The sequence below is a fragment of the Strongylocentrotus purpuratus genome, unplaced genomic scaffold, assembly GCF_000002235.5.
Source record: "Strongylocentrotus purpuratus isolate Spur 01 unplaced genomic scaffold, Spur_5.0 spur5_scaffold_10, whole genome shotgun sequence".
Classification (NCBI taxonomy): Eukaryota; Metazoa; Echinodermata; class Echinoidea; order Camarodonta; family Strongylocentrotidae; genus Strongylocentrotus; species Strongylocentrotus purpuratus.
In genome coordinates this window covers 14482925-14496434 of record NW_022145595.1, presented here as the reverse complement: position 1 = coordinate 14496434, position 13510 = coordinate 14482925, and the positions used below count along the sequence as shown (strand labels likewise).

The following is a 13510-nucleotide window of genomic DNA, read 5'->3' as shown; positions in this document are numbered from 1 at the left end:
ACTATAATAGAGACAGCAATCATCTTGATGAGTCCCTGTGATAGTCTAATTTACATCAAAACTCCTAAAAGTTTAAAATTAACGTGAAGCTGCCATTCAACACTTTCCTATTATGAACCATATTCAAATGGACTCTCAAAGTCCTTTCATCTTTCCCCAACAAAGCAAATTACGTAACTATGACTTATAAGAGTGGACCAAACTGCAGTATTTACATGTTTTATAAAGAAATCCAAATACAGGCTATGCCACTTACCCAATACATGTATTTATGTTTTAACATTGTTAGGTCATTCTTGCCTACTCTGTACATGCGATTGTCACATAAACACATCATTGTGGCACAGCTTTATTTTTATGATGCACATAAACCAATAAGTAATTCACAATTTAGAAAATGAACATTATCAACGTAACTCTTAGAGAAAATACAACTGTCTTGACGTACATGTATCAGGTAATAATAGTAAAAAATAGTATCATGGACATATATGGTGCTTAATACACAAGCACTTTACAACATACATGTACTAAATAACAAGAATCGAGCCAACACCCATGCAGCATTCCCTAGGGAGTATTTCAATCAGAAGCCAATTCACAGGCATGCATCTTTAACCAGGGGCCTGTTTCACAAAACTTGTCATCAGTGACAAATGGCAGGCTATGTTATAAGCTACTGAAATCCTTGCTTCTGATTGGTTATCAGCAGATTTGTCACTGATTTTTGTCATTTGTCATTGAAAAAAAGGCTTTGTGAAACGGGTCCCTGGTAGAGGACGGGAAATTGTAAAGCAGCGTGTTCAATACTAGTCTGAAAATTAAATGATCAATCGTTCAACTTTCCTATTAATTAAGCTATTACAGTACACCAGGACGGGAAATTGTAATGCAGCGTGTGCAAGACTAGTCTGAAAATTAAATGATCAATCGTTCAACTTTCCTATTAATTAAGCTATTACAGTACACCAGGACGGGAAATTGTAACGCAGCGTGTTCAATACTAGTCTGAAAATTAAATGATCAATCGTTCAACTTTCCTATTAATTAAGCTATTACAGTACACCAGGACGGGAAATTGTAATGCAGCGTGTGCAAGACTAGTCTGAAAATTAAATGATCAATCGTTCAACTTTCCTATTAATTAAGCTATTACAGTACACCAGGACGGGAAATTGTAATGCAGCGTGTGCAAGACTAGTCTGAAAATTAAATGATCAATCGTTCAACTTTCCTATTAATTAAGCTATTACAGTACACCAGGACGGGAAATTGTAATGCAGCGTGTGCAAGACTAGTCTGAAAATTAAATGATCAATCGTTCAACTTTCCTATTAATTAAGCTATTACAGTACACCAGGGTAGAGAGAAGCAATATTACAGACACCAAAAGTCAAATCAAGTCATTCAAAGAAATTATCACTCATTCAACTTTCAAAATAATCAAGTCATGATTTGTAATATTTAACAGTTAGACTAATTCTTACATTTATTTTCTTGGAAGTGTAATAATATTCAATCAATGGTAACCAATTCCCTGCTTTTTCCCTGTTCTATCATTGTAATATGCCAGGATCGTTTTTTCACACTATCAAGCCAACCCAGTGGACATACTGTTTGGACAAATTATAAGAAAATGAGTGCTCTTTTTATGTGCAAATGAAATTCCCACATTTTGCGTATAAAAATTAGATGAAACTAACATTAAAGGGACCATTGAACGAGGAAGATGCCAAAACTGAAGTTTATAATATGTACTTATTGTACATTTAATTGTCTTGTCTTAGTTTGCACACATTTTATGTAGATAAAGTTGGGACATCACAGTCTAGACCAACAGCCCACAAGACCATTGGTCTGGTGGCCCTCAAAAAGTTGTCGGATGACCGAGACTGATATGTCCGTCTCTTGGCCAGGTTTTTAATTTTGAAATACACGACTACGCACTTCGTTTTCAGTAGCTATAGATTGTATAATGTCATTTAATTCAGTGGTCTACGCAAATTTCTTCCACCTATCTTGGTTCCTCATATTCTGAAGCTAAATCGTTGAGATAATTAAGACAAACAAACGTCAATAACACACACTTCCGACTCAACATCGATGCCCTTGTCGATTTTGATGGACAAATAAAAGGATCCTAAAGCTACGCAACTCTATTTCACATATTCAAATCTTGATTCTAAAGCTAATGGTTAGGAATTTCGACCCAGTTGTAAACAAAGATAATTTTACAGCAAAATATAGAAAAATTACTAATTCTTTTTGGCAACCTCACCGAGATTCTTGATACTCAGTCATATCAGAAGTTTGTAGCCTTGGGCATATTTGCGGGTGGGTAGCTTAAGGACCCGCATAGCTTTAGGACCCTTTACTACATAAAAAGAAACAGAACTACATAGCATATATATAACAAGTACAAATGTGAAGTTAAGGCATAAAAGCTATCCTTTTAGGACCAAGCTTCTTTGTATGTATTCCTCATTCATGTCTACAGCATGTATCAATGATCTGGAAAATAGATGATTTTCCTCTATCTTTCTGGCAAAGCCAACTTTGTGGATGTAGAAATCCCGGCCCCCCCACTCAGTGTTATTTAGGGTACGCATATGCGTGTTCCACCGACCCCCCCTTTTCAGCAAAAGTCCGGTGTGTAAAGTCAATACGGCTCGACCTTTTTCTTTTGTATACGAGCCTTTTTCAGCATCCCCCCCTTTTCAGCAAAAGTCCGGTGTGTAAAGTCAATACGGCTCGACCTTTTTCTTTTGTTACGAAAAGGACATTTTGGCAACACGCATGCGGTCATTTTGAAACCTGAGTGGGGGGGGGGCCGGGGTAGAAATAGTCTCTTAGCAATGATTTCAAAAAGTTGGCAAAACAAAGTTAAGAAACTTGAGTTTGATTGGATCATACCACTTATTTTATTATATCTTTGTATTTTTTTTTTTTAAACATGGAAACCTGTCCATTTCCTTTATTCCATTTGTGTGCACTGAACAAAGCATGATTTTCAGGGTGATTTTGCAGCGTCGCGCTTTCATATCACTGATTGAACTTTGTGATCTTTGACCTTTGACCAAATTATCCCTAGACCTATTAGTTGATCTCCCTATATACTGATACCATGAAGTATAGTCCGTGAAATATTGAAATGAGGCCAAAACAAACAAAATAAATGTACATTGACATCTACGACCTTTGACCTAATTATAATAACCTTAAAATCTTATTAGTTTGCCTTTCCATGGTGATACATACTGTCACCAATGTTTAAATTTGTATTTTCTATAATGTTACTTCAGATAGTGTGATAACTAGGCTAAAAACTTTCATTTTTTTTTTTATAGAAATCGGCCTCTGTGAGCTTCATACTTTGACCTACTTATCTCCAAATCTACTTGGATGACCTTCTTTAAGTTATCTATAATATCACCAAATTTGATGTTCATAACTCAAATTTCAGGATATCATATTGCAATTACAGGAAAAGCAGGACGAGAGGACACCCCCCCCCCCCCCCCAACCAAAACTTGCCTACGGCACCCCCCCCCCCCCCCTTCGATTTGTAGAGGCATATCAATCTGTCATGGAATATTGCTGGTAGAGCACAAATAACAAATCTTATGCTGTAGCGGATGCAGTGACATAGAGTTGCTGAATGCATGGTATCTTCCTCTATAAAGCGACACAATAAATCGAGAGATATCAATCAAACTTTAGTTTCCCAACTTTCTTTTTGCTTTTTGCTTAGTTTACATTTGACAATTCATGGAAAAATTCAAGATGCTCTAGTCTCTAGATGTTTTTGCTAGCTTTCATCATTCTGTTGGCCAAGATCTGAAGGAATCTAATCAATTTACCCCTTGGCCTCGCCCCTTCAGTCAAATTTAACCTGTTTGAGGGGGGGGGGGGAAGAGGGGGAGGATCTCTGTCCTGTCTACAACCAACACAAGTTTGTTTTTCCTAGTAAACTTTATTACATTTAAAGGGCTTGGTATAATGTTCCATGATTTTTAATCCCATCTACACTGCATATTTAAAGCCCATGAGACAAGGCCGAAGGGCTTTTGGTCCGAATCAGTTCATTGTTATGACCCCAAAAGGTCACAAATGCATGTGAACTGCTGAAACATCTACACTTGATTGTCTATTAGTTGACTCTACAGATGGGCTAAAATTGATCATAAAAACTATGAATATATACAGATATATATATACATAAATGTGTCGAGGAAGTTCATATCAAAGTTCACGGTCGAAAAAAAAAAGTTTTATAGATCTAGCCTGGAAATGTTTCCTTTCACATAAACAGTATATACCATAAGTTTTTATCTGATGATTTACTCTTCCTGCAATATCTCCTAAATGCTGCAAATGTTTATCTCCTTGCTTCATCCACTCCCATTTTCTGACACAGAGACATAGTCCATTAAATCATTACATAAGGAAAAAAAAAAAAGAATGAAAGGGGAGAAGCAAATTGGAGTAAGATCCTAAATATTCTATGATCATTGTCTCTGATAACCAGACGTCCTTTGACCTTTGACCTTTGATTGCTTCTGGCTTGGATTATGAGGTTGCAGTGCAGTCAAAGCAGGACAAATCTCTCATCGATATATTGCTTCGGGCACTCCTCTCCTGTGAAGAGATGAAGACATTGATTCATTAATTTGAAAATATTCTTATTTCATGAAAAAGAACTTCAATATGTGGTAAACTGCGTTTCATAAAAAGGAAACTCAACCACCGAATAAACATTACCGGTACTAGATTGACGGCATGATAGTGAGCACTAAAAAAAAAAAATAGGATTTTTGTTTTCCCCTCAACCACACCCCTCCACCCCCCCCCCCCCCCCCCCCCCCCCCCTTGAGTAAAAAAAGAGAAGAGGATTCGCGGGGAAAAAATGGAATCTAACAACATTCCCCCTTTCGAGTAAGAAAATTGGGGAAAAAATAGGACAAAATAGGGAAGATAAGAGAAAATAACGGGGAAATAGGTAAAATCAGGATAAAAGAGGGAAGAAGAAAAAAAATCTGGTAAAAATCAGGAAACCGATTTAAATCAGGGTTTTATCAGGCCTGTTGAGGGTGATATATCATACAAAAACAATTTTTTAATTTGTAGGCATGGTAGGAAGGAGTGGTCACAGGTTGTCATTTGACCAATTAGATTGCCTACATTCTAGAACCCATTTTATATCTATAAATATTCATAGTCATGTACATGTAGGTAAAGTAAGTCTAAGCAGTAAGTCCATCAGCAGCTCAAATGGTAAACAAGTCAAAGAATACTCACTTCTGTGTGTGCTTTGCTAACACAACACACTTCATATATTGGAATATACAATGTGTGTAGATAATCATCTACTAGTAGTTCATTACTTTTATACAACGCCTACTAAGATTCTTGCAACCTCATTGGTCAATTCTTGATCACATGACATGCGCTAAAAGTACCATTGAACGGCATCATTGACACAAAGTGCAATTTCGTTTGATCCTTTCGCACCATTGCACTCTGACTAGTGCTGTAACATCACGGATATCTCCAATTCCGTTTAACCGCCAGTCATCGCCGGACTGTTTTTGGTTAAACGATTTAAAAAAAAAAAAAATAAAAATCGTTTTTTTTAGTTGTTTTTTTGACCGACTGTGAAAAAAACCCATGCGGGAAGGATATTCATTTAAAAGAACATTTAGAAGAATGTGTAAGATCATTAATGTAAATTAAAAACATTAGAGGACCTAGGATAGAACCTTGTGGTACGCCGTGTGTAAAAGTTGGATGAATTATTATTATAAACTACATATTGAGATCTATTACAAAGATTACTCTCAAACCAAGATGACAGACAAATTGGAGTGTTGTTCTAGTTTCGGAGTGGTGAGTCAACGCACAGATTACTGAGCTGGTAGACATTGCCAGGCATAGTAACAGGTGGAGGGGCATATATAAATCGAAACTTTAAAAAAAAACAAATTATAAAAAAAATAAAAAAATAAAAAAATTTAAAAAAACAGGAAAACGAAACCGTCCAATTGAAAACGGAATCCGCCATGGGCGGTCGGATACCGGACGGTTAAACGTTTGACTACAGCACTAACTCTGACGTCACTAACGATGTACAAAGTATATGGTGAGCTAAGTGACGTCAGAGTGCAATGGTGCGAAAGGATCAAACGAAATTGCACTCCGCGTAACAATAAACATAAAGGTTGGCAGCAAACCACGCGCGTACCATGCTCCGCGCGTGTTTTGCTGCCTGCTTAATAGTGCCCGCTCACTATCAGCAATTTCATGTATTGAAAACAAACAAACAAATCGCTGAGATTTAGGCCTTGGAAAACTGTTTTAAGCCCGTTAACGTCCGAGTTGTTGTATAAAACAAATAGTGAATGGTCTTTATTCGTGCAATGGAACAATATTTTGCATTCGGTGAAAGATGAGACGCTCCATTCAACTCTGCTGCGCCTCGTTGAATATAGCGTCTCTTATCTTTCACCTCGTGCAAAATCTTGTACCATTGCACTCATGACCATTCACTATTTGTATACTATTTCCATATTTGTTTGCTACTAAAAAAAACCTTATAAGGGTGTAAAGACGATTCTCCATTTCAAAACTTGATCGCTCATTTTAAAATGTCGGCCCCTGTGACCCCTTGCTGTGCAGGGGTAGCATCAGCGTGCATGTTTGAGCCTTGGTTGAAATGAGGAAGACATACATGCGCTTAAACTCTTTGAGAACTTAACAATCTTTAGTCACCTAATTTATACTTGAGCAAATTTATTGAACTACAAAGGTCCACACATTCACATTCTATAACACAATTAACATACGGCTCTAAATTCTTCTATTACAAAGAATTATCACTTCTGCTCAGAATGGCAAAATCTGCTCCATGGCACGCTACGCTGCAAGTTTCATATAATTCTCTAATGTTACACATGTGATTTTTTTTTTTAAAGTCACTCAGAAATGTATGTTTTGTAACATAGTTCACAGTAAGAATAGCCATGTTTTATACTTACAGATTATTTAGTATTTCTTTACAATCAATAGTCTTCTTCTCACCTTAACGTTGAAAAAATGTTGTAAAGTAGTGAGGTCACATGGCATATTTCCGAGTCCATTCCTTTGCATATGTTAAGTACTTCTTTTGTCCTTTTTGTAGGTGTTTGCAATTTCTGGTACGAGGGGGTCATCAGGGTTAGGGTCGGTTAGCAGCGAGCAGATCGATAGGAGTACTGTAAAGACAAAATCAAAGAAAGTCATCGACTATATCTGCATGCAGTTGCATGTGAGCTCTGCAATATCAGTGCTGCAACTTGATAAATTGATCATGAACTCTATAGACCTTGTTAAAATATAACAAGCAGTCTGGAGCAACAGCTACATGCATGAACATGCAAGCCGAGAAGCCTGTTCAATGTACCGAACCGGGCTGGCCAGAAGATACATACAAAACGGTCAATGATTTTATGAAGACAGCCTGTCTGGAATCTCCACAAAATGCAAACAATTGAACAGTGTCAATTTTTTCCCCCTCTCTTTTCTGCTTCCATTTCAAAATTTTAATGCAACTTGAAATCGGCGTAAATATTCATAAATGAACGATACATGCCATTAAAACTAAAAACAAAAAAAAGATAATTTCTAAATAATTTTTTTTTAAATATACCAACATGACATACTGTAGACTTGGTGGGAAGGAAAGGGGCTGGTCCTACGTGACCGATAACGGAAATGACGCTAGGAGTAAGAGAGTGCAAAGTTCAAATGTCTAATTCTACAGTCCTTCGCCGATAATCACATTTTAGAAAGTAAATTGTTTGTTGTTTTTTATGTCTGGAGCCACAAAGCCATTTACATCATATTCTTGAAAACAGATGGACAGCCCTTTAGGATAAGTCACTAAAATCATAAAGGCATCACCTTAACTCTTGATTATCAAGTCCAAATATCAACCCATGTCCAAATATCAAGAGTATTTGAAGGACTTCATGGACAAAAAGATACGTACGATTCTAAATTGGGAGAGAGCCGTGAATACATACCTTTTGCAATAGTGAGAGCTGGGGACCACTGTGATCTGAGGATATCTAGACAGATGCTGCCATTGCTGTTTATATTTGGATGGTAGATTTTTGTTGTGAAAGCAACCTATGGGTAAGAAAGAGATTTTATCAAAAATGTAATACTGTGTTTCCTTGTAAAGATGTACTTGCATTCTTCATTTCATACCTATAAAAACATTTCATGAATACTTATTGCTTAGACTGAGATAAATGTAACTTTTAAATGTAAACTGCTTCGTAAAGCCAAACTATGATAGAACCAAATATTATTTGGTTCTATTTCTTCCGAAGAGGGAGGGAGCAAGTAGTTAAAAGTAGTACAGTGGGTCTTTAAATCATATCCAAATCTGGCCTTAAATCAAAGATAACTTTAAAAAAAGGTTATGTTGGGGATGTACATCATACCAACTGATATGAAATAGATTACCGTCACACTCTGAAAAATATCCAATAAATGCATTGAATTTGACTTATCATCTTGAAAAGCATCATCTTGCAAAGTAACATAATACCTTTACAGTCAAAACCCATTTAAAGTCTGTTAAATGTAAGAAATCAATGTTGTGCATTCATTTTTACCTTGGGAGGTTGAAGGGGTAATCTGTAGGAAAGTGAATTGAAAGGAAAAACACGCCACTCTGATATGGACTGTCAGGCTGTATGGAGAAACATGCAAGAAAAAAAAGGAAAAGAGAAAATTAAAACAACTATTTTTTTGGCAAATAAATCTTCATCTGGAATATAAAATATATATTAAAGACTTTGTAACTGAGGCATAAAAATGAAATAGATGAATTATTCATCAACGGAAAGCTGGTAAGCCATAGCTTACAACAATTTCAATTACACCTGTATATCTATTTTAGTGTCTGTAAGAGGAGTACAGTTCGCTAAAAACTCAAAAATCGAATTCTAAAGCTTCAACTTGTTGACTTCATCTTACAAATGTACATTTGACCCGTGTTGACCCGTAATCTGGAGGGGGTGGGAAAAATGGGCTTTCAATTTCAATTAGCTTACGTACAATACTGTAGGGGAATTTTTTTTCTGATTCCTTGATATGATTTTATCTTCATTCAGCTTTCCATTGATATAAAATTTTATTTTTATAGCATATCAGTGAAAAAAATACATGGGGGCTCAGGGCCAATTCGCCCCCGAAATGCCCAAAAGAGCCCCCGAAAATCAGAAAAGAGCCCTTATAAATTTGAATAGAGTTCAATGCAAAACAAATTTTAGAGTGCTATTTTCATGCGGGCAAGCTTGAAAAGTAGCCCCCGAAAAATAAATATTATTTTTTCCATGTAGCATACGGTTTTTAAAAACAATAAAAAATGTTGAAATACTTAGTAACAGTATGAGAAACTTTAATACTGTACATGTATATCATTAATTATCCAATTCTGTTTAACTTCTGTGTATGAAAGTAAAAGAACATAAGTACGAGTAAAGCTCATTCTAGCATTATTGTAGGTTAAATTGTATTAGGTTAGAGTCTTCATAGATTCTTGTGTCTGGGCCAATCTTGGTAATAGATTACTAAGTTGTTTTTTTTACAGCCTCAGCACTATTTTATACCTATCTCAAATGTAAAGATCAGTTCTGGTCATGCGATTGCATTGTGGAAGAAACGTTGTGTATTGCAAGGTTCTGGAATCATCAAAATTATAAGAAATTTGGCCCAGTCATGGTAAAGTTCAAAGCACTGTACACAGAAAGATTTATATGGGACTACGCGACACGTGCGTGACACATGCGCGATATCTATCGGGTCCAGATAGATATAATAATTTACCAAATATGTCAATTACCGGTAGTAGGCGGTTTCCCGGTAAAATTGTTATCATCACGTCTTAGTCAAAACATATTCTTTTGCATGATCGGTAATAAGAGCTTCCATTTCATTTTTAGAGAGGGGACGTTTCCAAACTGGTCTATACCTTTAATGTGTGAGTGAATACCAATACCAAGTGAATACATAGTCAAGAGGATGCAAGGTACACCCCCCCCCCCCCCCCCCCCTCCCCTCATGGTTAACTGCATCTCGGGTGACCGATGCCTTTACCTGTCCGAACTTCTACATGTATCTCATTTAAAAAGAAAGGACAATTGTTTTGTGAAACACAAGCATACTTACTGGACCCATTATTGTTGCTTGCCAGTGGTACACTGCAAAGACAAAAAAAAAAAAAGAAAAAGAAAAACAATGAAATTCAATTTACTTACAATAACAATATCTTTCCTTTCTTTTCATAAAGTAACAACATTACCTGAAATTGCAACAACAAAAATAATGCAAAACAGTACTGTTCACATTAGTTTGTAGCCTACCGATGACCAGGTTCCCCAGCATCCTTTTTTTTAAATCCATCGCTCCATGGACCAGCTTTAAAAAAAAGTGGTTGTAATATTAATTGCCCTTTGCGACCGACCAAAACAAAATCTTTATCAAAGTTTTTTTTGTAATACCGGTAATCGTTTGTTTGAAAAAAAAAGTTTAATGAATCCAGACAAATGTATTAGAGCAAATGAAACTGAAAAATAAATCAGCCTAAAGAGGGAAAAAAGAAAGAAAAAAGAAGAAAAAAAAGGGGCCAGGCTTTCTCCTTATAAATGTATGTTTATATTCCACATCAGAATCATATCACTTTTTCCGTCATTTTAGAGCAACAAGTCATCAATTAATAGCTAGCAATGGTGTTTGATACGTACAGTGCATGCAATACTTACATACGTACGTATACGCAACGTATATAATTAAAGTGTGTTGCACTGTGTTGATAGTATTACTATTTACACAGTGCAGTGCACTTTAACTGAAGGAATGTAGTAGTATATCTACACAGTGTAACAAACTTTTCTTCTCCCATCAATGATGGGCGAACTATCTTTCATCACATGATTTACTTTTAACCAATCGTAGCGCAAGATTCTTTGAATGTGGAATATAATACTTACTATCATCACCAACTGGACCAGCAGAGCAGTTACTTGGGGGTTCCTTTTCAAAGTCCTTATATTCCTAGAAATGGAAGGAACAAAGTGAATTAATGTTGTATAGACTACATGAACAGTGTTAAAGTTATTGATGCTCTTTCCACTAGACAGGCACAATCAAACAAATAGTCTCATTCTCTTACTAACAAATTGTTTACACACGAAAAGTTGTGCAATACATGCCATCTGTTATATAGTTAATCTTTTCCCGCATGAACTTTGAGAGAACAGTTCAATTTCCCTCTGATTGCACAATCGTTGTCATCTGATCCACAGGACGGATATAAATGTTCAAATATTGTTATTTTACAATAATGTCATGTATTCAAGGAAAAATAAATCTACTACTGAAAAGCTTTCAAATACACTCTGGTTGGCCAAAGCATGTCCAAGAATAAATACACAGTAAAAAAAGTGTCTTTGTCACCACCACCCCATTGAGGCCAACAGTGGCCATATATTTCGCCTCCCTCGAGACTCGAGAGACAAATGTACATGTATGTTGTAGAACACGTCTAGAGACCAAAGAGGCCACCTGCCTTCAGCGGCCGGTGTTTCTGTTTCCCGACTAAATAATAGGTTTAACTGTAAAATAATTATAAGAATAAAAATCAAGACATTGTACATCCTACATCTATATTTTCCCACATTTTTTTGACACACCAGCGCTAGCTCACAGCCACCGGGGTTTGCATTCAGTGATGCCTTTAGTAGCTTACTCTAAAGTTAAACAGAATCGCTACTTTTATAAAGTGATAACCCAACATTAGCCATTTTTATTTAAGGATACCAACATTTTAAGTGATTCTAGACTTTCTATAGTCGGCCAAAAACAGCGAGCTCCAACAAATTTTAGTAGCTTAATTAATTGTAACATTCATGATTGTACCAAAAGGCAATAGCTTCAGTTACTTATAATTAATATATCGATGGTTGTTCTGCTGAGACTACATCTGGCTCCACTGACCGCCTCTTTACAGAAACTGAAGTGTATCATTTAAATGTTGTTAAGGAATAAGGTTAAGTTTTAATTGGTTTGTCATCATACTGCATTGCTAAACTGACTCTACTACAGTCAACTAGTACATGAAGGTAGTGAGATCTGGGCCAACTCGGACCCGGGGACAACTCGGGCCCGCTGAAAAAACAAGGAGTGCTTCATATTAAAATGCGGACAGACGCGTCCGGAAAAACAAGAATCCTCCATAGTTTCGCTGACGATTCTGATTTACGATCCGCGTTAGCAATGTGAAAAACAGGTTCCACAATTATTTTTTGATGCATTTTACATTGACTTTGTACAGAGATTTTCACTTTATGAGCGATAAATCCTTGGGAAGACGGACAACCCATCAAAGTAGACGGTAAACTGGAGGTATTTTATTACGCGGAATCTGTTTTTTACATCGCCAGCACGCGGATCGGGAACCTGAAAGTGAAACCTGCACAGCGTGTAAGAAAAGGACGCATTTTGACCGCGTATACAACGATTTCTTCTTTTATGCGGACGATCCTCATTCTCGGACTGTCGCCTCTACCAATAGTGATAAACTAAAGGTAAAATATCTTGACGGTAGTCTAAGTAAGTCCTAGACCTAGATCTAGTCTATATTTATTTCAATATTAGATGCATAAGGTGGACGCTTAGCCAAAATAAACACCATCATTTGCCAAAAGTGACGGTGTTTATTTTGGTTAAGCGTCCGGAGTCCTCTGGACACACAACCCCCCAATCATACCAACATTATTTACATTACCAGTCATCATGCGGAGTGAATTCCACCTAATCTACACAGTGTTGCCTAGGCCCTTGTGCATCAGAGCTCCCTAGCTAGAGTTAGTTCCTGCACATGCACTCCTGCAGCATGCAGTGAGTCATATTGGGAAGGTCTGTAATTTTTGTTAGATTTTGATAGCACAAACAACTGAACAATGGACAGTCATGATGGTATTAACACCCTAACTTGTGGCTTGCCTAACTTGTTATGCAAAAAACTAAGATTTTTTTATTTTAGTAACAGTTGAGTTACCTAGATCTAGATCCAGTATTACATGTTCTAAATCTAACTTACCTTGTTGATTCGTTTTAATGCCATACCGACCGTATCAGAAGATTTATGGTGGAACACAAAGTGAGAACCCGATATTTTCTGGACACGAGGAACAAAACCTCCGATCTATTGAGGAATAAGTAGGTCTGGTTCAGTGGATATTCAGGCTTAGTTTAGCCTTTGGTTTCACTTCTGCGAAGACAAATTCACCGACAACGACATGAATCGACGTTCTCGATCTCTCTAGCATATAATTATGTACGTAGAGGGATCTACACAGTAAATGCATAGACTATATCACGCATCATGCATCATGCATGCAGTGTACGTATAGCGCTAGAGCGTAGCATTGTGCAAAAAACGCGCAGCGCGCGCAGATAG

At 36.7% G+C, this 13510-nt stretch overlaps 1 protein-coding gene across 1 annotated transcript; it reads right to left on the bottom strand.

Moving 5' to 3' along the window:
* Positions 1-7165: 7165 nt before the first annotated feature.
* Positions 7166-13490, bottom strand: LOC586593 (ubiquitin-conjugating enzyme E2-17 kDa). Its single transcript, XM_030979578.1, has 6 exons — positions 13151-13490; positions 11040-11103; positions 10219-10250; positions 8661-8737; positions 8061-8166; positions 7166-7250 (listed from the first exon to the last, which is right to left on the bottom strand). Exons 1-5 carry the CDS (start codon positions 13172-13174, stop codon positions 8130-8132), a joined length of 234 nt encoding a protein of 77 aa, XP_030835438.1. The 5' UTR covers positions 13175-13490; the 3' UTR covers positions 7166-7250; positions 8061-8129.
* Positions 13491-13510: the final 20 nt, after the last annotated feature.

Coding starts and splice junctions, on each gene's coding strand:
- LOC586593 (XM_030979578.1), bottom strand. CDS start 13,174: ATGGCATTAAAACGAATCAACAAG. Junction 8,738..10,218: donor AAGCAACAATAATGGGTCCA/GTAAGTATGCTT, acceptor TTCTCCATACAG/CCTGACAGTCCATATCAGAG. Junction 8,167..8,660: donor TACCCCTTCAACCTCCCAAG/GTAAAAATGAAT, acceptor TCTTACCCATAG/GTTGCTTTCACAACAAAAAT.